Source organism: Corvus cornix, chromosome 7 (assembly GCF_000738735.6).
Source record: "Corvus cornix cornix isolate S_Up_H32 chromosome 7, ASM73873v5, whole genome shotgun sequence".
NCBI lineage: Eukaryota > Metazoa > Chordata > Aves > Passeriformes > Corvidae > Corvus > Corvus cornix.
In genome coordinates, this window is record NC_046337.1 from 6,335,065 (window position 1) to 6,360,477 (window position 25,413).

The 25,413-nt window shown below is 39.8% G+C and overlaps 1 protein-coding gene across 15 annotated transcripts in view; it reads right to left on the minus strand.

Annotated features, from left to right (window-relative positions):
* Nucleotides 1–25,413, minus strand: part of R3HDM1 (R3H domain containing 1) — a 79,666-nt gene that overhangs the window by 24,440 nt on the left and 29,813 nt on the right. For 8 of the 15 annotated variants that reach the window (XM_039554718.1, XM_039554721.1, XM_039554720.1 and 5 more), the window contains exons 3-15: nucleotides 25,116–25,326; nucleotides 18,203–18,244; nucleotides 17,668–17,757; nucleotides 12,217–12,331; nucleotides 10,040–10,118; nucleotides 8,455–8,514; nucleotides 8,233–8,373; nucleotides 5,627–5,735; nucleotides 5,435–5,530; nucleotides 4,077–4,114; nucleotides 3,944–3,994; nucleotides 3,569–3,795; nucleotides 737–994 (exon numbers count right to left, since the gene is read on the minus strand). In XM_039554718.1, the coding sequence (XP_039410652.1) occupies nucleotides 737–994; nucleotides 3,569–3,795; nucleotides 3,944–3,994; nucleotides 4,077–4,114; nucleotides 5,435–5,530; nucleotides 5,627–5,735; nucleotides 8,233–8,373; nucleotides 8,455–8,514; nucleotides 10,040–10,118; nucleotides 12,217–12,331; nucleotides 17,668–17,757; nucleotides 18,203–18,244; nucleotides 25,116–25,286 (1,477 nt within the window). In that variant the 5' untranslated portion in view covers nucleotides 25,287–25,326. Of the gene's footprint in view, nucleotides 1–736; nucleotides 995–3,568; nucleotides 3,796–3,943; nucleotides 3,995–4,076; nucleotides 4,115–5,434; nucleotides 5,531–5,626; nucleotides 5,736–6,628; nucleotides 6,760–8,232; nucleotides 8,374–8,454; nucleotides 8,515–10,039; nucleotides 10,119–12,216; nucleotides 12,332–17,667; nucleotides 17,758–18,202; nucleotides 18,245–25,115; nucleotides 25,327–25,413 lie in introns of those variants that run through there. The other 7 variants (XM_039554715.1, XM_039554717.1, XM_039554716.1 and 4 more) reach the window with 7 other exon arrangements.

A 25,413-nucleotide genomic window follows, 5' to 3' on the forward strand; every position in this document is an offset into this window, starting at 1 on the left:
GGTAAATTAAAATTTTCAGGATTTCTTAATTTCTACAAGATGCAAAAGTTTGCCCAGAGAATGCTAACTCATTATTTAATCCAGACAGGCTATTACCGGTCTCCTTGCATCTACATTATGAAGTATCAATTTCCTAACTACTTACTAAAAAAATATCAGTATTGGCCAATTACACCAACACTGATTTAATCCTGTTTTAAAGTGGCAAGGAGAAGTTAAGAAACAGCATTTCATCCTGTGCTTCTTTCTTTCACTTGTGTTAACTCAGCCTTGAGCATAGAGATGAGAGTATGTTGCATCAAAAAAAATGAAGGATGATAAATTCTTTCAAGTCAAATCCTTTCTCAGGCTCTCTCCCCTCATTGAAACTGTTTTATAGTAGCACTGGAAAAGACTTTTTCCTCTCCTGAAAAAAGCTGAAACAACTAATTTAAGTTATTCTGTGTTCTGGATACTAAATCGTATGATTTTCATATTTTGTGCAAGTCACTCATGAAAATTTTACATGTAAGTTAAAACTCTTCTAGAGAAAATCATGTGAGTTTACTCATTCCTTTGATCCTCCAGTCATGCTTCCTTGTTAAATTAAGTGCATTGAACAAACACAACCACATTAAAAAATAAAGAGAAAAATAAAGGACAAAGGACAATACTGACATGAAGTCTTATGCAAACACTCGTGCATTTTTTTCCAAGCTCCCCAGTGTAACAGAGATACCCCCAAGCATGTACCAACCTGTTTGAGGGTTGACCAGCACACTGCCAGGCGGGATGCCCGCTGCTTCCAAGGGAAGCAGAAAGAAGCTACTGCTAGCAGCAGGTGCCACTTGCCCGCTCATGCCACCATCAAAGGAAAGAGAGTTAGTAGAGCTGACAGTTGGATACACGGCAGGCGTGCCAGGAGAGGGCTGGCTTAGAGCTGGCACTGGAAGAGGCTGCTGGCTGTGAGAGAGAGAACCCGTGGAGGACCCTACACTACTAGAAGACTCTGAACCTAGGAAAGGAGTAACGAGAAACTGGTTTTACCTGGAGACAGTAACATCATGCTCACTTTAAAATACACACCTGTAAGTGCTCACCCTGATAGCTCAGCATTAAGCCCACCATTCAACAGCAGCCTTGTCAATGGACTCCCCCTCCATCTCCCCTGGAATACCATTACAAGGTCCCTTCTGTGAACCAAGGGTCAATTCAGCACTGCTTTGCACTGCAAAGTGAGGCTTTCATATCTAGCTCTGGTTTCCTGGCCAGAAAATGAGTATTTGTACCTCCAGAATTCAAGGAGGTGATTGCTCACTACTCCAAAATTCTGGATTGGATGCACTGAGGCAGTGAACACCCAGCCCTAGTTCCTGCAGCTGTGCAGGTGAGGGCAGTGCAGGGAATGCACTGCAGGGCCCTGGTGTCCCTGTGGATTTGCCAGCTAAAGCCTCATGCTCTGCACACACAGCCTGCATGCAAGCAAGGACCAGTTTCTTTCCACTACTGGGGGTCAGATCTTCTCTGACTCACCTGTTGGACAATTTGCATTACACTACAACCTGCAACACTATTTCCTTCCTCCTCTGACAATTTGCAGGCTGAAATCAAGAATACAGCTAGAAAAACTGAGGGTAATATGGTAGCTTTAGCTCGGCTTTATGCAACAATTCAAATTTCAAAGGAGTATGAAATAGCCAATTGAAAGCAATAATCATTTTACAGATATGAATTACTATAAACATTGCAATGCAGTGGAGAACCAGACCCTGAGCTTCCTGAAAGCCAAGGCACGCAGCTAAAAGAAATGTTCCAAAAGTCCAGTGTGGAGAGGTCTGTGGAACTGCTGTTCCCAGGTCACTCTACATCTGGAGCTTTAGATATACAGTTTATCAAAGACTTAATAAGAAGTATATGATACTTGCAGTACTTGGAAACAGAATATAGTTGTTTAAATTTAAAAACTCCTCATTAGCAGCCTCAATACAATCTAGAAGAAAAAGCAAGATGCAAGAAGCACTCTGATGGAATTTATCTACTGCTTTGCAGTCCTCCATAAAAGTTGCTAATTGTAACCCTTCTACGTGTGCTTATGAAGAGAGCACAGCTTGAGGCATTGGCCTTTTTTATTGAATGAAGTGAAATCAAAGCTATTAATTGTAAACTGGGCGAGACAGCACATCCCAGCTCTGTAAAACCATCATTGCCTGAGCAGAGTTACTTGGATTCGTTTCCAAGTGTATTCACTTCTAGATTATGCAGAGAAGTGAGGCTGAAGCCATTATAACAAGAGCCAATTACATCCCTGAACAAAATGAACAAACCCAAGCTCAACATGTGCCAAAACACCACAACCTGGAACTGCATGAAGCAACAACCATCAAGGTGGGCATTCCAAACCTGGAATGCTAACTCTCAGAATGCCAAAATAAGGTTTCCAGCAAAAATTTTAAGAATCCATTTATGTTCTTGAAATTTAGCCAACAAAGACTTCTAAGAATGTATTTTATTGTCAGGTTGCAGTTTCTTTTCAAGCTGTGCCAAATAGCATCACTGCACTGCTAAATGGAGTAACTCTGTATGATGGCACAATTTTACAGCAGAAGTACCTTGAAATGGTTTTGGTTTTTTTAGACAAATATACAATGGACAAATAGAATTTGTTACTGTTTTTCTGCATTAAGATATAGCAGCGTGGCCATATATCTAAAAGGTAGTGGTGGTTTAAGGAAAAGCAAAAAATTTAAATACATACTCATTAGAAACCAGTTTTATAAATAAGATCAAAGCCAATATTAATAAGGCAAGCAATTATATTCTGCTTTTTTACAGTTCTACTTCAAATTCTGAAGCAGCCTACTGGTAACCCACCCACATATTACAAACCTCAAAATTCTCCACAGATTAGCAAGTGGATCAAATAATGTTGGCATTTAAATACAAATATTTACTAAATTTCATTTTTGACCCACAGAAGATTCATTCCCATATCTTCTGAGATTTTGTTTTCACATTAATTACAAATTAACACACCTTTGAAACCCAGACTCTTAGGAGTTTTTTCCCCAACATTTTTGAGTCTTAAACAGTACACTTCATTCCACTGACCTCATTTCTCAGCAATCTAAAAATTAAGCATTTTAGCCATATTAATTTAACAAAAGAAAGAGAACACAATATAAATAACTACCAATTCATAGACTTCAGTGCTGTTTTATCTGAGCTAGTAGGATAGCAGTGCACAGTTTCCTAAGACCATGCAATGCAGCTTTACCCCACTAGAACTGAAGAGCTGAACTCCAAGTATTTTATACAAAAATATTTGTGGTAAAAAACGTTTTCAAACCCTTTGTATGAGATGAAATGCATTAAACTTTAAGCCAGCTACAACACACTTGAAAATTCTCCTTCTAAAGCCAGAAGTGTTCACCTCATTTATTACATTATGGATCTAGGGCTGGGTCCGTAGGTGTTCCATGTGCGCAGTCCCCGTATCCCGAAGGAATGGGATGCACGGAGCCTCCCCACCCAGAACACCTGCAGTGCACACCCAGCTCAGCCTCCAGTGCCTGCCCTGAGGCTGCTGTACCTGTCTTGGACAGCCTGCCCGTGCTCTTGCTGCTGCCAGAGCTGTCCCCGCGGGTCAGCACCGAGATGCCGCTGAAGCTGCTGGCCTTGGTGACCGCGGGCTTCAGGTTGCGCAGGGAGCTGTCGGAGTCGGTGCTGCTCCAGGGCCGCGGCTCGCAGTACCTCAGCTCGGTCTCAGTGCTGCTCTGGTGGCTGTTGGCCGATCTCCCCGATGCCTCCTTATTGATTCTGCAAGTTACAAACTGAACCTTTAGCACAAGCAGCACTTGCAAAATAAGGGAAAAGGGAAAAAAAAAGAAAACAAAGAACAGAAAGAAAGGGTAAATGCATGCAGAATACTTTGGGTTTTGTTTGTTTAAAAGGAAGCATCAAATACCTAAGTATCTGTCGTCTTTGTTGTGTACTATTAGTTTCTTCCTCCTGGATTCTGTTGACATTTTAATAAGATAGCTTAATATTTATTAAGAAAATAGGAAGACAAAACAGAGTTAAACAGCAAATTTTCTTACCTTTTATCAGTGAAATAATTCTCTTGGGAACACAGGGACTGAGGGGCAAAGAAGTGCAGAAATTAATATGAATGGCATCTCGAACCCGTACTACAAAACACATACCAATCTGGAGCCTTGTGCATTATACACAGACTTTTACAGCACCCTCTTTATATTATGCTGCCTGAGAAACTTTATCTCTTAGTGAACAATATCCATAAGGAAACAAGACTATATAAAAAGGCCCTTGTGCAGGAAATCAAAGTCAGCATCAGGATAGTTACAATGCTGGTCAGTTGGCTTCTATCAGACTTTTTCTGAAGTTACAATTCTTCCCTTGGGCTTTCTGTCACTTGCAGCTGGTGTGTGATTCCCAGAGCTATCACAGCACCTGAGCTGCCTTGTCTTCTGCTGGGAAGGGTGGAGGGGAAGAGGCCACTGCTGCTGCAGTAACTGCTCACTGCTTTGGGTACCAGTCTGGGTATGCTACAGAGCACACAGAACAGAACCAAAAAGGCTGCTCCTGACTCAGATTATGTTGTCCTTGACTGTAATTACCAACAGCTGGCACAGAGCTTCTAAGGTACCATTTACATGGTAAATTAAGATGCAAAAGGAAAATATAATTTTATATCCAGAAGTCCATTCTTCTTGTTTGTAACTAAGGTGAACAAAAAAATTAAATTAGCCTCTCAAGAGCTCATTACTCTCTTCAGAATGAGAATCTGGTTTTGGATGTGCAAGAGCTACAGATAAATGTCAGAAGTGGATTATTAAAAGTAACACATATTTTTTAAGAAATATTTGCTTTGTTTTACTCAATATAATCACTACTTGCAATTGAATTGTAGCCTACAATGTTGTCCTGCATGGTATCTCCAGTCAGGAGATTAGACCATGAGATTCCTGACTGGAATTTCACATATGGGACCTCAAATCATTTTACTGTGACCACTCATAAGATGTGCTTGCTATAGATACAAGTGAGAAAGGAGTTTTTTGGTTTTTTAATTGGCTTGGGTTTTTTCTCCTTTCAGTTATTGCTCTGAGCAACAACTGAAATAATTGCAGTACCAAAACTCTGTAACTTAAATTGCAGTGGGGAACAAAACAATGCAAAGGGGGGAAATGCACTGTACTAGATAATGCTAGAGAACACTCCTAAATAATTCTTGGGTTGTTTGAGTTTCACACAGCAGCAATTAGAGAAAACAAAAGATTTCTCAGTAACTGCAGTATCATTTAAAACTCACTCAGGCCACACTCTCTTATCTGCTTAGTGTCATTCAGGAACAAAGTTTCCTGGAAAGCCACCTCTGCATGTATGTGTGTGAAGGATTCATAGCAAACAGTGACAGATTGCTTTTGATACATACATCTTGTGCAAATATCCTTTCTCTAGCTCTCTGATATTCTTCTTCACGTTCTTCTATGGATTTACTTCTTCTGTCATCTTTTAATCGTATTCTCATCTAAATTAAGTGGTACAGTGTCAATTTACACAGGAAAGCAGTAAGAATGCACAGTCAAATACAGCACTTGGAAAGAATAAGCTGTGTGTGCTTTACCTGGTTGTCATCTTTGTCTAAACTAGAGTTATCTCTCTTAAGGATGTACCGCTTCTGGAAGTCATCGCTCTTCTCATCCTTTATATGCTCACAAAACTTTTGGTCAGGTCTGAGAAAAGTCATTACAAAGAAAACGTTTATGGCTTTGCAAACACATGCTGTACATACAGTGGAACAAACTGAAGTATACTCAAGATTAATTTTAAATATACTTAATATTCTAACTGAAAGAATAATTTTGACTGTCCAGGCAATGGAAAAGATGAGGTGCACAGGGGTGCACCTCAGGACAAGTCCTGTCCTGAGGCATAACAAACCTGCTTTTAAAAACTTCTTCTTCCTTCAAAGGAACTGAAGCTGCAACTTTTGCTGCAACTCCCAATTAAGGTGGGGGCAAACCACATGCCCTTGGGGAATCAGAAGTGCTCTGGAATCCCAACTGGTGCCATGCAATGGATATTGGGCATGCATGGAAGTGAAGACAGGTGTTTGCTGCTAGAGCCGCAATACCTCAGAGTTCATTTCAAGGAAAAACAGAAGAAAGAAGGTAAAGGAGAAAGCACTGAAACTTAGAAACTGCTAAAACGAAATTAAGTAGAAATGAGTAAGAGAAGAACAATATAATGCAGGCAAGCAAGAGTTTCACACAGTCATAGGGAGAGAGTGAAGCAACAAATTACAAATATTGCTTTGGTATTTTATCTACTTTCTGAAAGAAAAAGTCGTATTTTGCAAATCCTTGTTATTAAAGAGAGATACCAAGTATCTGAATAATAGAACTACTGCTATCATAAGTGAAAAGCTCAGACAATCAGGAAATATTTGTCTAATAGAGGACAGAATAAATGTATGCTCTTCTCTATTTCTGTTATTTATCATTACCCAGGACTCCTGGATGGAGTCAGGGGAGCTTTTCCTATGAAACAGCCAGCCCTGCCTATTGGGTACTGGATGCCCAAACATAATTAGCAGGCATTTCAGAGAACCTTTAGACTGTCTTACCTCTTTCTTTTAAAGGTCTCTGAATTTACTGCCCTGCAATCACCAACTCCCACTCCACTGAGACGTGCCAGTGTGCACTGGGTGGTTGATGTCAGTAACATCCCTGCTCGGCGAGGGAGCCGCGAACCTGCCTATGAGGAAAAGGTAAGTTTGGCTTTATTCCACATGGAGCAGATCTCCAAGGTTTTCTTTCTAAATTCTTATTTTATATCCAAGGCGATTTAAAATAAGAATATTGAAAACATCAAGAATCTTTATGTCTGCAGGTTAGATGAAATGCCTGCTAATTAGTAACTACACCTACAGGGGCTTCCAGAGGCCACAAGCTATTTAAATATGGTCTAAAAAGATTTTAAAAGCATAAAAATTAAATGATCTTTTATTAGTTCTTATTCCACAGTTGAAGTGCTAGACTGAAGCTTCAGCCTAGAGATGCTGGTAGATGCAAAGGCAACAGATTTGAAATGTTTGGCTTTCTAGGTCAATTTAGACATAGATTGTACAGCCAAAGCAAAACCACATATATAAATAATGTAAGTATTCAACATATATTTAGGCTCTACATATTTTTCTAAAAACTTTTGAGGAGAAACTGTTTACTTAAGTGGAATTTCAGTGTGGCATATCATTTCAGTTCTACTGACTCTAAAATAGGGTGGATAATTGGATTTTTTTTCTCCCAAAGCTCTAAAGACTGTACCTAGAGACTGAGATTAGGATGCAGGCACTGTAAACTCCTGTTTTCATGTTCAAAACCAACAAAAAACAGTGTCAGGCAAATGCTTTAAGTTAAAACTAGAAACTAGGTGGCATAAATACGTCAACACATTAGACCTTCATCTTTTTGAGAGAGAATGAGGAGACAGAGCAAGTGCAGAGGACAGAGAGAACAGCTGGGTCCCTTGAATGAAAACCTCAATTCTGCACAGCTTTCAGAGTTGCTGTGGCCCCAGTGCTACCTCCTCTGCAATACGGATTTTCCTGGGGGTTTCTTCAAGAACTTCCCAGCCCTCACAGTAAAGCAGCACGCCATGGCTTGTTAACCTGGTTGACATTTCCACTGATGTTTGTCTTCCCTGCTACCTTTATTTGTAAGGCCATGAGAGATCTGTAAGCAACATTATTTCAACTTCAACAGCTGAATTTTCCCAGTAGAATTTTACAATAAAAAAGCCAAAGTTGTGCAAGTCCCCTCCCTTTACCAAATCAGAAATGACCCTGTTCTAAGATAAGGGCTGGCTCTGCTTTCCAAAAGAAGCAAAGAATGTACTTTGTACACTTTACTGGTGTAAATATTTAAACAAATAAACAGTTGCTATAAATTTGTATTCCACAGAAACAAAGTTAGCAATGCGTCTCTGCCAGAAAAGCAACCAAAATTCTTAACTTAGAGATAACATCCTTTTTTCCCCCAAAAGAATTCAAACATGAAACATCACATTATTACACAGCAGAACATGAACAGTAAAGAGCTCTCAACTACCTCTCCTTGATGCCTGTTCCCAGTGAGGAAACAGACCTCACCTGCTACAGCATCACTGCCTCACACATCCCAGGCATTAGAGCTATGCATCAAAAGGGGTTTTCAAGGCTTTGACACTTACATTCTTGTATTGCTAGTTTTATTTACTATGACTGACTTCCCACTCTGGTCCACGTTGTGCTCTAATCCAAAGTAAGCAGCTACCCTGTGCAACAGCATTCTATGGTAAGATGTCATTGGGGGAAACTTTTTTCTTGGTACTCTGGAAGAAAGGAATAGTAGCTTTATTAAATAAACAGGAACACTCTTGAATTCTTTTTTCCTATGAGAGTACAGTACTTACTCATTATTACCAATGAAATCTAAAATTTCCTGTTCTAATTTCAGCAGCATCATTCTGTCCCTGAAAATAAAAACACAGCAACTCACATATGAGACACTCCAATAACTGCGGTTGTATTCATCTTAAGAATACACAGATCAGAGCTGTGATCAAGGGATGATGGCAGACTGGAAATAGGACCACCAGGTGTCAAATGCAGTATTTTTAGGACAAAGTATTCTTTTTTTCCTATATTGTATTGAACCTTCCTAGTGAAACATGCTGTTCTGCTCTCGCATATCAGAGTACACAGATCCTCCATGAAGTCTCTGCCCAAGAGGCTCAGCAGGAAGTGCAGTCAAGGAGAAGACAGGCTCCAGGAGGAGAAGCAGTGCTGAGGTTGTTCCTTGTTGGTTGGTGTGGGCAGAGGGGATGTGCAGAGGCCTCGGCTGGCCCTTGGATTGTGAAGGACATCAAGGGATCACTGAGAAAGTGATGGGGCACATCACCAACAACCAAGGGCTTAAAGCTGGCACATGTGGCAACATGCTGACATATCAGAAATACCAAAAGCTAAAACTCAAGGTGGTAGAAAGGAACACTGCTCTTGAAACTGCTTGCACTGGTTCTAATAAACTGTTAAGTTGCAATGAAATGCACTGATGCTCAGTTCATAATCTGTGCACATCAATTAACCAAGCTTCCCAGGCACTGTGCCTGGAAACCCATGGAGATCTTCACCTACAATTCCTTACTTCCACTGTGATACTTCATGACTTCAAACAGGAACCACCTATGAGTCTCACAGAGGTCTGTGCTTTCTAATTTTACTCTATAGGACTATGGCTTTGGCCATATTGTGGCTCATTTCATGTTTTCTCCCAATAAAATGGAATCCAAATAAATTATCACATTGGAAGTCCTAACTATGATATGAATGAATAACAAATAGCAGTGAAACAGCTTTTGTAGCAGAGCACAATTGCACCAAGTTAATTTCTTGCCTTGTACTACAGCCACAAACCCAGCACAGAACCCATGAGGGCAAGAACAAACAAGGCAGACAGGGACACACTGCAAACCTCAGAGCAACAGAACCAGGTCAGCTCTGTTGCTAACCAATGATGGACTTGGATTAGGTCAGATTTGGTTTCTGATATGCAGAATGAAAATCTCTAGCTACAGTTATATGGTACAGCTAAAAAAATGCCTTTATCTATAAATTCAGTGCAAGACAGATTAGAGTCAGAGAAGACAGTTTGGTCTCTAACAAGCAGGTGCTAAGACAGTACAAGGTTTAGAGACAATGTATTGAAGTCCCTTCAGGGAGAGACTGCACACAGACTGAACACATTATTTGCATATTAAACATTAAAAGCATTTAAATCATTTCAATGTCCTGAACCTCTGCTCAAAAACCAAACCAATTACAGGGGTGTTTTAGACAGTCTGTGCAACAGAACCTCACCCTGAATAACTGACATGGAGGGTTAGACATTTAAGAGGGGGAAAAAATAAAACCACAAACAAAAAAATAGGTAGTGTGACACCTCAGGCAACAAGAGGAAAGAAAAACGTAAAGAAAGCTGACATTATTGATTCTTACCTGGGATTGTTTTTTAATGTATTTACTAAAAATTCATGAAGATCTATACCAGTGGAATCTGTATACTCCTGGCTGGAATCTACGGGTGAGGGAGAAGAGAGCAAAATTACATTCTGAAGAAGCTTTATTCCAATTATTGCTAAACATACTCTATATAGATCAATACTATATAACCATTAAGTACATTTTTGCCAAAATTGAATGTTTCCAGTTTCCAGGCAAAAGGCCCACAAGTCAAGAACAAAACAGAAAACGCCTCCCACTATCCCCTAATTCAAGAGTAATACAGAAGCAGAGGTTTAAGTAACACCACCAATCTATTAACAACTGGCTGTATGTTGTGAAGCAGTTTATCACCTTGAGAGACCTGATTTCCATCAGCCTGCCACATTTTCTCACTATCATATACTGCAGTGTTGTGTACACATCTGTGGAGCAGCAGCCTATCTACTGAACTACTGCATGTTGCCCAAAGAAATTTTGCAGTTCAGAATGTAACAGTTTAACCTTCACCAGGTGGTGCTTTGTACTACTAAAAATCCTTGTTCTGTTGGGCTTTGTTTTCACAGCATCATGTTTAGATGTTTTCAAAAAGAAGTCTCAACCTTCCCCCTCCTTTCCTGTTCCAGTGAAAGTATTCAGTTACATACTATCCTCTAAAATCTGTCCCTGAAAGAAATTATTTAACCCCAAATCTTCCCTTGCATGAGCACCTTCTAGTTCCAGGCACTAGAATTCAAACCAACAGATGTTGGAACAGTATTTTTGGAATTGATTTCTTCCAAGAACTACTTATGTGTTAACCTAGTCTTAACTGAGTTAGGCACAACTCAAACTTATGCCCAGGTCCCAGCTCTTCCAGCTGCCCAGAATGTAAATGAAACCAAGTAAGTCTGAGCATTTATGGTTTGGAATTCTTTCGATTCTGAGGAGGAAAAGGCAAAAAAAAGGCTATGCCTGGTAAAAACATCAAGATTCAATAATTATTTACTTCAATTTTTCTAATTTGCAAGTGAGCAATGATTTAGTTATAATTACTAGAACTGATGGTAAGATTCCATAATTTTCTATTTTGGCACATCCTATATTGGGAAGTAATTAACCTTTAGAGGAGACAGTGGTTGAATTCAGAACAGCCACCTCCACCACAGGCATTCTATCACTTAGCTCTCAACTCCCCGTCATTACCTGCTGGGTATTTGGGGGTGGTGTTTAAGGCATCATTTCAAAGTCTGAGATTTATAAATGCAGGTAAAGTCCACCATCCCAGTGCTTTTCATTTCACAAATACCTGGCTGCCAGCTGGGACAAGCTGCACCGAAATTCCACATGAGGAATGCCTTATGGAATTGTGGGACATGAAATGGACAAGTGCCACTTGTCTCAAAAAGAGTTCCAGCTCTAAAGGTATTTCCTATACTCTGTCTCATCCAAGATATTTAGGTAAACATTCTGGATATTTAAAGCAAGAGCTGTCAAATGATTTGCCAACTTAAATGCATAAAGTCCTCTACCTGTAGGAACCATTATGTAGCATGGACAAAATTATGTCACTGATTTCACAGCTCTCTTTCAGATTAAAATCCAAATATTTTCAGCACATAGACTGTAACTTCAATCCAGAATGCAGGAATATTTAAGTGAAAACATAATACTTGTCCTTTTTATTTATGTAGTTCTACCCTTACTCCAAAACTTTATAGAAAAAAATCTAGATACTATCAAAAGTAAAACAAACAAAGGAGAACATTGACTCCTGTTGAATGAGGATCAGAAAAAGTACAAAGGAAACTGTGCCACTCACTTCAGTTTCACAAGTCCTGTAACAACAAAGCCTAGGAATAGGACAGGAGCTTCCACTAACTTGTGAAGTCAACTTAAAGAACCCTTGGACAAAACTGAGACAACACAGCTGTTTTTATGCTGCTCTGTACAGCCAGACAGGAGAGAAAGGAAAAGCATTTGCTGGAGTGTTGGATGCAGTCTCAAAAGCTGTCTTTCCTTTGGAACCAATTCCTTCTCCAGCTCAAAGGTGTCTGATCTATTTACTTCATTTGCAAAAAAAAATTTAAAAAATAAAGCAATGTTTATGCAACAAAGACCTGGAAGCAGAACTGTATTTTCATATGTTCTTCATCTATACAGTGTATTGAAAAGCACAGGGAGAGATAGCAAACCTCTTGATAACATTTTTCTGGACAGTTTATCACTGGATTTTTCCTTTTCTGATTCATCTTTTGCAGGTTTTTCTTCTTTTTCAAAAGACTGTGACAACTGGATCTGAATTTTCTCCTGTCAAAAAGCAAAAATTAGTCACCACACAAATGATTTCAAACAATACCTGCAGGAGAAGTGTTCTGTACTATATTACCTGCAAAATAATGAAGTAAAAAAAAAAATTGTCTACATATTCTGATTCCACATGTGCTCCATGTGACCACACAACAAAATTATTTATCAATAAATCAGAAAGTACAGAGAAGGCATAGAAAGGACCACACACATTTTAGAATTCACACACACTTCCAGGCCCTGAATGCTATTGCAAAATGAGTTCAAAGTATCTTCTCCATACACGTAAGAAAATATTCCGGTTTTTCAGGTGTATAAATTTTATACTGTCTCTATATTTTTAAGTCATGTCTCATCCACAATACTTTTTTCCTCCCCATTCTTCACAGTTCTTTTACTATAAAAGCTTGTTTCAAGTTTTGATTTGGTTCATACCAAGAAAAAATAAAACAAACAAAAAATTTGATTCTAAGACAGACCAGCATTTCTAGATCCACAAAAAAAGGGAAACATTTACAGTACAATGTATCAAGGCAAAGTTTGCAAACCTGTCATCAAGGCTTAGTTTCATAACTTCCTGTGTATTTTGATAGAGTAGCTTTGTGTGCAATCATCTCAAAATTCATGGTTTCATACCAGTAGGTGAACTATTATAAAACCTGTTTCTCAAATACAGCAAAAAAGTTTCCCTCTGAAATTAGTGACATAATGGTCCCCTAAATACCCTGAACAGTGCAAGACTGCAGTTTGTTTTTCATGGCTCTTCACTCTTTCCGGAGGTTGCCAGTGAAGGACCAACACATTTCAGACAGCCAGACCTGAGGAGTTTGGGAGCAATAGAGTCACTGTGCCTGAGGGACTTCCACAGGAGCAGTGGCCAAGTCCTGTCAGAGCCAGACTCCCCTGTCACCTTTCAACTGCCTCAAATGTCAATTCTGCTCCCCCAGATGCCAGCTGAGTCCATGCTGTCACCTCCACATTCCCAAGAACATCTAATCCTTCCCAATCCAGAGAACTGCCCCTCAAGCACTCTTGCCTATCCCTCTTCTGCCCTGCACCTTAATCCTTTCCCACACAAGTCCTCACTCTTCCCTCAAGCCCATTCTCACCCACATCCAGGCCCCTGCTCTAAGCTCTGCTCTTGTGTCATTGCACAGCCTTGATCTCACCCATGGAATGCAGCCAGAGTTAAATTTAGCCAGGATCCACCAGGCTGGAGCCTGTTCACGTGCCCAGCCCGCAGCCACTCTTGCCTGTGCTGGCACAACAGGAGCGCTGCACCACCCAGGCTGTGCTCCAACAGTGGTTCCCATCTGCAGCTTTGGGGCAACAGCCTTTTCAAATGAGGGAAAAAACCCCAAGAGTTTTACCAGCTCTCCCTTTCACTATGACTTTTCCCCACACTAAATGTTCCAATTAAACTTCCTAATTCATGAACACCCACTAAACAGCATCTCAGTGTGAATGAAGACTTCTCAGCTTTGGACAGTGGCTATAACCACATCTGATAAATACCATCCCCAGTCACCAGCAAGGAACTGTCTCATCTGATTCTTTCCTAGTCTTGAGAATTCACTTGGCTACAAACCTTAAGGAGACCAGAACCAGTCTTTGCATTCCTTACCTCATAAACCTGGGTCTAATTCAAATGACCAATTTATTTGTCACTATAAAATGCACTACACTTACCATTCACCAAGTAGCTGTGTAACCTTTATTCAAGAAAGAAATGTTTTTTCTTATTAAGAAATTATTCCTGACTTGGATTCACCAATGTGTTACCCTCCGTGTTACAACACCAACAACGAAAACAAAACTATCAGTAAATTAAGGAAAATTTCATCATCTGATGTTTATTCACCAGGAAAGTGACTGCCAACTTCTAAACTCATTCCAAGTAATGCATACAGCAATAGTTTAGTCAAAGGATCTCAGCAAGTAATCATTTTCATACTTCCTTCCCCAATGAGAGCTAAAAAAAGGAATCACCATCTGAACAGCCAGTTCTGCTACTACCACCAGCTCTACTTAAAAGTGTGATACACCAGAACTGGGTACCAAAGGGCACTTTCTTGTGATTTCATGCTATAAAAACTGTAGCATCTAATTAAATATGACCTACTTGACTGGAAAGCTGCTGAAAAATCTTTTAACTTCTCTTCCCCTATAAAACTCTCTTAATCCCACCCTGTTTGCAGCAGGTCTCTGCTGGCATTTGGACTGAACAGACTCCTTGCCCTAACTCAGATCACCCATCCCAAGCCCTCACTGTAGAAGAGGAAATTATCATCAAATTTTGATTAAACAAGGAAAAGCCAAACAAACACTCCAAACCATCAAAACCTGATAAATCCCACCACCTAAACACATTTGGGAAAAAGGTAAGAATATTTCTGAAAGCCCTACAGCCTGAGACTGGGCTTTTTACCAGGAAAACCAACATAAGTCAATAGATACTAACATTACAGCCCTTTGCCTTCTCCCCCCACTTCCTCTCCATCAGGTTATTTTACTTTGCTTACAAAGATCAACGTTTTGAAGGTTTATTTACTTGTTACCCATAATAACAACTGTCATTCATATGAAAACAACTCTTCCTTAAAAAAGGCTGAACTGGATCACCCTTTACTAGTGCTTGTACTTTGTATTGGAGCATAAGAGTCAGAACAACCTGATGTTACACAACTGATGGCAAGAGAATATAGAATTAGTGTTACAAAGATAAAAGATCAAACATACCACAGTTATGTTCTTCCTCTCACAATAAATTTGTAAGCTTGTATTTCACAGCACCTTTTAGTAAAGGGCTGCCAGTGCTTTTTAACAAGGATTAAAAATATGCAAGGCTCTTATCTAGGTTTCTCAGGAAGAACCAGTATCCTGTTTCATGTTGCAATTGAAAATAGAAACACAGATCAGAAAATAAATTGATCTGTTTGAGACAATTTCTTTGGTCTGTCACCCTCTTCCATCAAAGCCTTCTGAGGAGAAACAGCCAGTGGTGCCAGGAGTGCCTTGGCTAAGTGCCTCCTACACCAGCCTGTGTCAGGAATTTCACCCTGCTGGAGCTGCTGGTGTGAAGGGGGGACTGATGAACAGTCACAGACAAGACCATGGAGTTATCCCCAAACTCACACCAGTCCCTAGTTGAGTACATATATTTTTCATCCTATCAAGACTAACACTTCTTAATAATCAAAAATTGGGATTCTTCAAATACCAGCAGCAACATTATCCTGAATTTAATTCTTACTGTGTCTTAAAATCCGTATGAAGTATTAACACAAAACTGGAAGCCACATTTTAGTTGCAATCACGGGTACAACAGAGCAGTGAGGGGAAGGGGAGGGGAAGCGTCAGAGGCAATTCCCCTGCTGCCAGAGACACCTGTGCAAGGCATGCTCTTCCTTCTCTGAGCCACTGGAGCTCCCACACATGCCAAACACAATTAATGCTTCAGAGTGTGGGGTTGGAGGCAGCCAGCAGCTGGCTGGCACTGATGAAGAACTCTTCCATGCTTTCTCTAAGATTGTTTGGGAAAGGAGGCCAAATGGGTGAAGAAACTGCCTGTGTGAGTTGTTACAGAGGGTCATGGGGGACCTGTGCCCCACAGGATGTGCACTCCAGCACCAGAACTTGTAAGAGATTCCCACTTCTAACTCTCCAACACATTTCTCCACCCTCCAGGGAAGAACTAAATTTGTTCTTGCAGTCATTTCTCTGCACAGCTATTGGGATTCATAAGCCATTTCTTCTACATTACTGCTTCTAAAGAAAACTCACAGCTAGTTCTAATTTTGTTCTTAAGGCAATCTGCTTTATGGTATTCCTTTTGTACAAACTTACATTACCACACAATTCAGTTCATTCTGCAGAACCAGCCTTGACATCCCTTCTACTGCTGTAGGGATTCCTTTCAAGAGCCACCTGGCAGCACACAGCTAAGGACAGATTCCCAGAGGACTTGGCCACAAATGCCACCTGAGGAGAACATTTCTCATAAATGTCTGACTTTAAACCATTCAACACATGGTCTTGTGTAGTGCTGGAGGTTGGAAAATCCTAATGCCTCTTATGTTGAAAATACACCATATGGATGAACAGGCCACCAGATCAGGCTTCTGTCTTCCTGTAATTCGCCACAGTGACTGAGAAAATTAAACCCCACTGTTTCAGACTGCACAGCTCAGCTTGACCAGATCTCTCAGTCTATTTTGTTATCTTATGGGAAACATTACAAAAGGACTGTAAATCATTGTAAACATCAATAGCTCTTCTGTTGGCTTTTAATCTTTTTACTCTGCAACCTATTCCAGAATATGACTTAGATTTTCATTAAAGTAGCAGGGCCAGTTTCTGAATTCCTCTAGTAAACACTTCAACTTCTGGTGTATTAGTGAAAGCCTACAAAAATACTATTTTCTTATTTTTCCAAAGGAATAAAAAAAATACCAAACCTAGGTACTCTATGTTTCAATCTCAAAAAATTTTAATTAGCTTGACAAAAACCTACATGAGCTCTCAATGTCCATCCTTCCCCAGAACTGAATTACCACCCCTCCAGCAAAATCCCCTCACAGCCTGCTTTCTACTGCTTCCTTCTTAACCAAAGTGAGAGTTTTCATGAAAGCACAGTTTAGAAGCTTTTCAATAACAGCAAAAGCCTATTTCTGTTCTGATAGGCATGAAAAAAACCAGCATTTTGATGGCCCTCACTCATACACAGAACTAAAGCCAGCAGTAGGGTTTTGCTCTGAAAATACAGACTGGTATGGAGGTAAAATCAGGAAACTTGGATTTTGTTTAAATTCTCTAAAGTAATTTTACATATTTTGTTCAGCATGTAGGAACTTCTTTAAGTGTGTTGTATCATTTTTATAGATTAATTCAGACATACCTCAGGCAGATATTACAGACCTACCAGCAATTTGGACTAATATGCAGGAATTCAGTTACAACACCAGAAATCACAACTGTTTCCATTTCCAAAATATATCAAGCCAATAAATTATGCTCCATACTAATCACAATGTTTCTGTCTTACTGATTGCAGACAGCACTTAAGCAGTTTAAGAGTCCTTCAAGTGCACTGTAGGACTAAAAAGTTTAAGAAACTGACAAAGCCCCTCTTTCTGTCCACAGATATCAACTAGTAGAGCTCAGAAAAACAAAGCAGCAAATTCTGCCTCTGATATTATCACCTCTATTATATCTGTACTTAAAAAAAAAATTAAAACCACATGGTGTCCACATATTTAAAGAATACCCAATAGATTTTCTTTTGAACAACAAGTTACTTGAAATTGTTCCAGAAACTTCAGTAAGGTGATTTTTACCTGGAGGTCCTGTGATATTTCAGCTGTGGGAGGTGGTGGATATTCTTCACATACAGCAAGGCTCCGAACTAACTTTAACTTTGTGTTTGACTAAAGGAAAGTATGTAAAATTAAAAACTATGGCTTATAAAAGATTATATAAATATACCATAAGCCTTTATTTTTTCATTCATTATATGAAAAACAAAATGGCTGAAAACTGCATTTTTAAAGTTTTCAACAGAATAAATCATTCCCTTTAGGATGAAAATACCCAAGCAATTGCAGATTTTGAAGGCACTGCCAGCACAATAGAGCACATCTAATGAAAAGTAAATAAAATGTTGGGCAATAGTTTCTCTCCATAACAATAAAAAGCCACCAAAAATATAAAGGCAAATCACAAAAGCAGACAACTAGGCAAAACAAAAATCCAACAGAATAAAACAAAGCTACAATGCCAAAAAATAAAACTAAAGGCACTTTCCACAAAGTAACGAAGCTGCACCAAGCATGAAGGGCTCCCTTCGCATGCCAGCACACCGGGCTACCGTACCTTGGACCTTTTGGCTGTCTGTCCAAAGGACTGCGCTGGCCGCTGGCGTCAGGCACAACAGAGAAGGGTTACATTAAACTCAGTGGCACAAGTTTGTTAATGCAAAAGTCTGTACAAGAGAAAGCTTTGACAGTTAGCACTGGCACGGGCAGATCTGTGAAAGGAACAGCAGGTGCTTTTGGCTGACGGACTAGGCGCTCTCCCACTTTCGTCAGGCTTGTCCTTGATTTCCCTTCTTCATTTATCAACAATAGACATTAGAGCACTTTAACAGGAACCAAACATTATCCTTGTTCAGTGGGATCCAAGCAGTTTACTCTCACAGCCAGCTCCCTACACTTTCAATTCTTGTTTCCTAATTTCCTTGGCAACATGACATGGTTTTTATAAATTTTCTTCCTATTCCTGAAACCTACCTGGAAGAATGATATTAAAAAAAGAAAAGCATTGCCTCTACCACGGGAAGAGATAACCAATTATGACTTATCATAAGCAGCTTAAGACATATGGGGTTTTTTCCTTTCATTTTGGGACCTCTAAAAGTATATTTCAAAATGGGCTACTGATCTTTTTTTTTTCTTTCATTTAGTAACTTATTATGCAATAATTTGCCTTTTTCTCCCCAAAGCCCTTCTTCTGTTAATTTGTTCCTTCAAAAAATAAAAATTACCAGGCTTTTACTACAGTATGCATAGCTGAAAGGTACATTTGAATCAACAAAAGCATTTAATGATTTTGTTAACTGCATAGTTAAAACTAACTAAACCCCCAGCGCCAGTAGCACAAGAATAGAAACATTTAGAGTGGCATCACATAATTTAAGTACTGGTTTCCCTGAAGAACTAAAACTGATGAATAGACAAGCTTTTAACAGAACTGGTTTTAGTGAGCACAAGCCCAATATTTGTAAGGAGAAATTAACATCATTAATGTAATTTCAAATGTTGTTTAATGGACAATATTTCCTCCTTTTAAAAGGAAAATAAATAGAAACTCCATTGGAAAACTCCATGAATGCAGCTCTCCTTGCCTTAGCTCACAGGAGATGTCTATCAAGTGCCTGAACTTCTTAGCAGGACATACAACATTGCTAAAAAGAACACCTCACCTACAGCAAAGAGCTCTGCCATGTAAAGGCAGAACTGCTTTTTCTCTCATTTTCCTCAAGTCCCACATGTCTATTTTGGATGTTGCACCAGCTTAGCTGAGGAGCAGCAGAAGGGGAGCTCATTTAAGCTCATTTCACTATGTAACAGCATTTAAAATAGCTGCACTGAAAACTAACTGAACTCATCAGCAGCTTTTTAAAGGAAACTTGCTGAGATTTTGAGCAGAGAAGACAGATCAAATGCTTCCATACCTGGAACCATACAGAGACTTTGAGTTTTTCTGTTGCCTGCAAGATGTTTTTTCCTTTCCATCATCTCCTCTGAAAGCATTCCTTGCATGCTGAAAGCTGGCACTGCATATCCCCGAAAAAGCTTCTGTTACACCAAGCTACTAGATGTCAAAAACTGGATGATTTCCCAAGCTCCTATCAATTACTCCAGCTTCAATTAGCTGGTGTGTTCAAAACAAACAGTGCACATTTCAAGTCAAATCAGGACTGTCAGTGGTCCTCAGTTCACTGTCAAGAGGCAAAATAATCTATACTTGAGCAATTGCCTATCTTTTGCAAAATTTTGGAAGCTTTGAAGCCAGTATATAAGCCAAAAGAATATATGGAAACAAACACCCCAGATCCAGCATTTCATAGGGCACAAGGGGGAATTCAACCCAGTTATACAGGATATCGAGCTAGTGCTCTCTAATTAGGTAAGTCACACACATTTCAGTTATTTTTAAGAGTGATTTGGAAAAAAAAGAGAAGAAATTGTTGCTGGGACTAAACCAACACCAACAATATTGGGGAGAACTGGGGGGGCCACTGTAGACGGGAGGCTTTCCCTTACAGATACTTACAAGTATCACCCCACCCATCATATTCAAACTTTTCATCTAGAAACAACTGCCCTGTACAACACTCCTGGGATAGGTGTGGATTCCTGGCTTTCCTGTATGACTTTAAAGATGTCAAAACACGAAATCCGAGCCCGCAAACCCCAGCTGTAACTGTGAGCAGTAAGCACCACACAGGGGTCAGGTGAGAAGCTCTGGAACAAAGCTGGTACGGCCGGACTGCAGGCACAGCTCAGCTGAGGACGGCCTGGAAATCCAAACCCCAAAGTCCTCTGGTACCACCAGCAACTGCACTCTCAGAGCTTGAAGATGGGTGGGTACAATCCAATGATTGCTTTCTTGGACAAAACCACACTGACAGAGAATGACACCACTTCTACTGGAATTCCAGGAAGTAGGTAGCCAATGCACATTGGAGCTGTTAATGCACATTTTCTCTCTTTTCAGGCCCATCAATTTCATCTCTGTCCTAATTTCTCTGCATATACTAAGTTTTGCGCCTACAGAGCATCTTTATGTTCCCCATTTGTGAAAAAGAATTTCTAGCTAGTTTAGAATATGCAATCCTTGGTGAGTGCAAATTAGGCAATTTCTTTATATTTGCAGTTCTCAAAGACTTTTACTGCCTTGAGAAAACACTGTGTTAATGAAAGCCCTATTTATAGTCATTATGGGCATGATTTCAAGACAGTGTTTAAAAGCAAGTATTCCAAAGAATTGCATATTGAAAATAATGATTAGGTTCTTGCCTTTGATAAAACCCCACAAACACAACTTTTAAGACCAACTGCTATGCTACATTTCCAACTGCAAAATAAAAAGGAAAGTACGATAGCATTTATCAAAAACATAAATATCCAGGTTTGCAGTAGGAGTATTTGCCTACTTTATTTTTTCCTAAGTACCTCACCAGATCACGTATACTAAATGCAAAGTAAAGATCTGGAGCTGTTACATGCCTTCCTCTGTCATCACTGTGCTGTCTAAACAAGCTGGATAAAAACAGGTCAGGCACAAGATGGCAAACTCAGACGTGTGAAAGGTTTTGTGAGAAGGGGCTCTATTTCTGAAGTACCATTTGGGCATTTCTGAGGATAGGCACAACATGACAAACCTGAACAAAGAGTGTTCTAAGGACATTCAGTTTTTTACCTTTCTGCAAAATTAGGTCTCAATTTTAAATCCAGTCAAGTGTTACAGTCCCAAGGACCATGGATAGCTTTGGAATGCTGAGGGGAAGAACAGTGTGGCCCATGATTACTTGCTGTCCTGCAATAGTGAGCAGTGACAGCAATTTTCCATGACACAGTAGAGGATGACTGATGGAAAAATAGTTTCACCCTTGGACATGGAGGCAGCTCAACAGTCAGAGAATCTGCCTGATTATTTATCTATTCAAAAGTATTACATCACATATTTTGGAGACAAAAACAGGTAAATCCTGACAAGACCAAAACAGCTGGGGAGGAAGCAAAAAAAGGCTTCAGAGAACTTTACCTGAGAAACAAGGGAGAGAAGCCCAAGGTTTGTGCTAGTATGGAAGGAAGATACTTGTAGAAAGAGAGATGTCAAGTTGCTAAGTAAAAAAATATCTAATTCCCCCAAAGGACAAGGGTATCTGCTTAATTAGCATAAAACAAAATCAGAATGATACACACTTAACACAATGTTTGCCTTGCCCTTATCATACAGTAGATGCATACAACTCTGTGCTCATGCCATGAGGCTTTTCTGGGTTTTAAAAGAGAAATCTTCCTAATAATAAGCATAAGTTACTATCTTGCAGGATAAATCCAGGATCTTTAATTTGTTGCAAATATTTCCTGCTGCTTTGTCGTTACAGTGGATGACACTGCCTGTCTCACCACCCAGAGACAGAGGCAACACAGAGCCTGTATTCAAGCTAATTCTGAATTCATTTGTTGTCACCTGGCCTGGATAAGATGAACAGGTAGGAGACAACAGTGACTGGTGAGCCAAAACCTTTTTCATCACAAAACCCACCATAGTGCTGACATGCACATGACTTCTGTAAAGTACTTCTCATAACAGTGCCTCTTGTCTGCAGTGCCATTTAAATGGCACTTGAACCTCACTGCAAATATGCCAATTTAGAAATGATCTCTGTATCAATTACACTACTTTTGCACTGCTTAAAGAAATTGGGAGTGCTGGCCATATACTCTGATCAGGTATTTTCCTCTTTCACATTGTACCTCCAACAGCAGATACAGCAGCAAATCAGTTACTAATGCACAACCTCAAAATAATCTGGAATTTACCACCACAGTTACATTTCAAAATATAATCATCAGTTTCTGGAACTGTGCAGTTCCAGAATTCAACCCATATCAAGTTTAGACAGAGGAAAATTCATAGCCTGTTTCTTTCTTGGCTGTAAAGAAGTCAAAAATGAAGTGATAACTGTACTCAGGAATGTGACTATAGTTTGTCAGTAGGTACCAAACCTATTCTGCTCGTAGGAAGGAAAGCCAAACACAACTCCCATGCAACCCCCACGCCCAACCCATCCTCTGATGCACTCAATTAGTAAGCAGAAGTACACAACGAATTCCAGTAAGTTTCTAATAATCTTTTCTAACATTTCTCAGCAATTTCTTTCCTCTTTTTCCCACCACCACAATAACATTTAACCTGCACTTAATGACAAGTACTGTGTCCACTGAAATTTCATCAAACTGTTTAACCATCCGTTAGTTAAAAACTTGCTGACTGCTACTGTTCCACAAGGGTTTTCTAGTATGGACAACCCCAAACTTTTGTTTTGTATTTTAGCATAAAACATGCTTTAAATGAGAAATTCTCAAATATAAGACATATATTTGCAGTGGCAGCCTCCACAGTACAAGTGACATTAACTTCTACTGATTTCAGTGGTTGCAAGGTGCTTGCTCACAGTAGCCAGGTTCACCTGGTAACTCACTGTCTTCCTGCCACTCCAGAAATCTGCATCCTCAGCCTCAGTTTTTAATTAAACTGCTCATGTAACAGCAATGCTCTGATTCTGATGGAGACTCCTGGACACCACACTAAATGCACTGACAGCAAAGCTGTTTCCATCCAACAGCCTTCACCACGCAGTGTCCAGTTCATTTTGTGGATGTGAGATAATTATTTCAGAGAGCAGCTCTTGCTCCTGCACAAGCACCTAACCAAGCAATCAACCCCCTGCCAAACCCCCAGCCTCTGGCAGCACTGGCAGGTTCATTCCTCTGCACTCTGACAAGACAGCAGCAGTTGTTTGCAGGAAGGCTTATTTCTTATTTGCCACTTGAGTCCCACAGAAGTTTCCTACACTAAAATTCGTTAAATGAGAAAATGTGAATGAGATTTTTCCAAATTACTGAACTGTATGAAAATAACGAAACCTTAGATTAAGTTTTAAGCTCGCTACTAGAATATTCCATTAATTAAAGAAAATACCAGCTCAGCTATAATATCTCCCAGCTTTCCAGTAGCAGTTATTTCTCGTGCTACAGGAGAAGTATTTCATTTCAAGGATTTATTTTTTCCATAAAATTATCTTTTTACACTGATGCCAGCCTTAATAAAGCCAGCAGATATTAAAGTGTAAAACTATTGTTATTGCAGTGGTCTACAAGATTTATCTGGAGGCAATTTAACATAGCAGATAAAGCTTACTTCACTCAGTGGAATATTGAATTGTTAGTCTTGAACAAAACTACTCCCCAAAGAACCTTCTACTCAAATCTCAATAACAAGAATCTAATAAGCTACTGTCCTGTTTTTGCAACGCACAAGAGAATCCCTCAGATCCCAATCAGGATTTCTATAAAAAATTGTTTAGTATTAACCCACAGACACAAAATACCTATAGACAACTATAGCTTTTGCCAAACACAAACTTCTGTGTTTCATTTTACAAATCTGGCCTGTTTTGTAGGTTGTGTCAGAAGTCTTCAGTTGTTTTCCTGAACTCCTCACCTCATGTGAGCTGCTTACAGTCCTCAGTGACCAGGTGGGAAGCCTGAGCCAGGAGCGAGCTCTCTTGTCCCACACCTCAATCTCAGAGGTACTAAATCTGCTGCCACAAGTTCCTAACCTTTCCTTATCAGTGCATTCTCCATTGACACAAGGTATTTTCACACTATTTGCTTTGCCTCCTTCTCACTTGAAATGTGATGCCACAACTTATAGGTACTTCTCCCACCTGCAAAGGCCACCCATTTATTTACATGCCTCAGCTTTCCTACCTAAAAGTCATGTACCAAAGCTGTGAAGCAGTGAAGATTAGAGAGAGAAAGGTGTAGGGAGTCCCTGCTGCCCACCAAGGCAGGATGATGCTCACCAGCTCATTCTGCCACTCCTGTGGGGCTTCTGCAGGTGGCTGGGGCAGCACCCAGACCTGCTGTCCTCAGCTCAGGATTCCTCTGACTCCTGGGGATTTGGATTACCTACACCTGATTACTTCAGCCTTCTGCTGAACAGCTCTGCTGGAAAATCTAGACCTGAGCCACCTGTAAAGTGCTACAGCTCAAGAGCCAGGCTGAGCTGCAGCACCTTGTTCAAAGCAGCAACACTCAGCGCACACAGCCCAGCTTCAAACTCTGTCAGGATTCAGCAACAGCAAAAGCCAGTCTGAGTTTGTTCCTTGTTCTGCTACAATGAAAGACTTCACACATGCATTCGGGGAAACACAAACACGGGCAAATTGTCTGGTTCCCAGCAAAACCACTCATCTACTTCAAAGAATTAAAAATGACTGAGTCATATTTACATGAGTATAAACAGAGAAGTGGGGCAAAGGAGGAGAGAGGAAGCAATAATCATCATGCTTGCTTCCCTAACACCAGCCAAGTTTTCCTCACTGCACCAAAGAAACATATAAGAGGATCAAGAGAATGGAGAACAACAAGACACAGACTTATTTAACATGATATACTAGTGAAAAACAAAGTGAAAAGCTTCTTACCGGCATATTGTTTTTGTTATCAGGACAATTTTCATCCTTTTCCACTTGAATCTGTTCCCGACTTCCTGATTTTTTAAGGTTTTCAACTGGGTCTGTATCTTTAAATTCAGCTTCTGAACCCTTCATTGCATCAGTTTCATCTTTTACAGTAAGAATATCAGACATCCTCATTAGAAAAGGTTATTTTAAAATTCTACAAGAAATATGGAACCTTTAGGACAAAAAAAAAAGTGGATTATTGAGTAATTTAAAATTAGTCAAAAACCCCACACATACCTAAACAGCTACCCAAAATAAA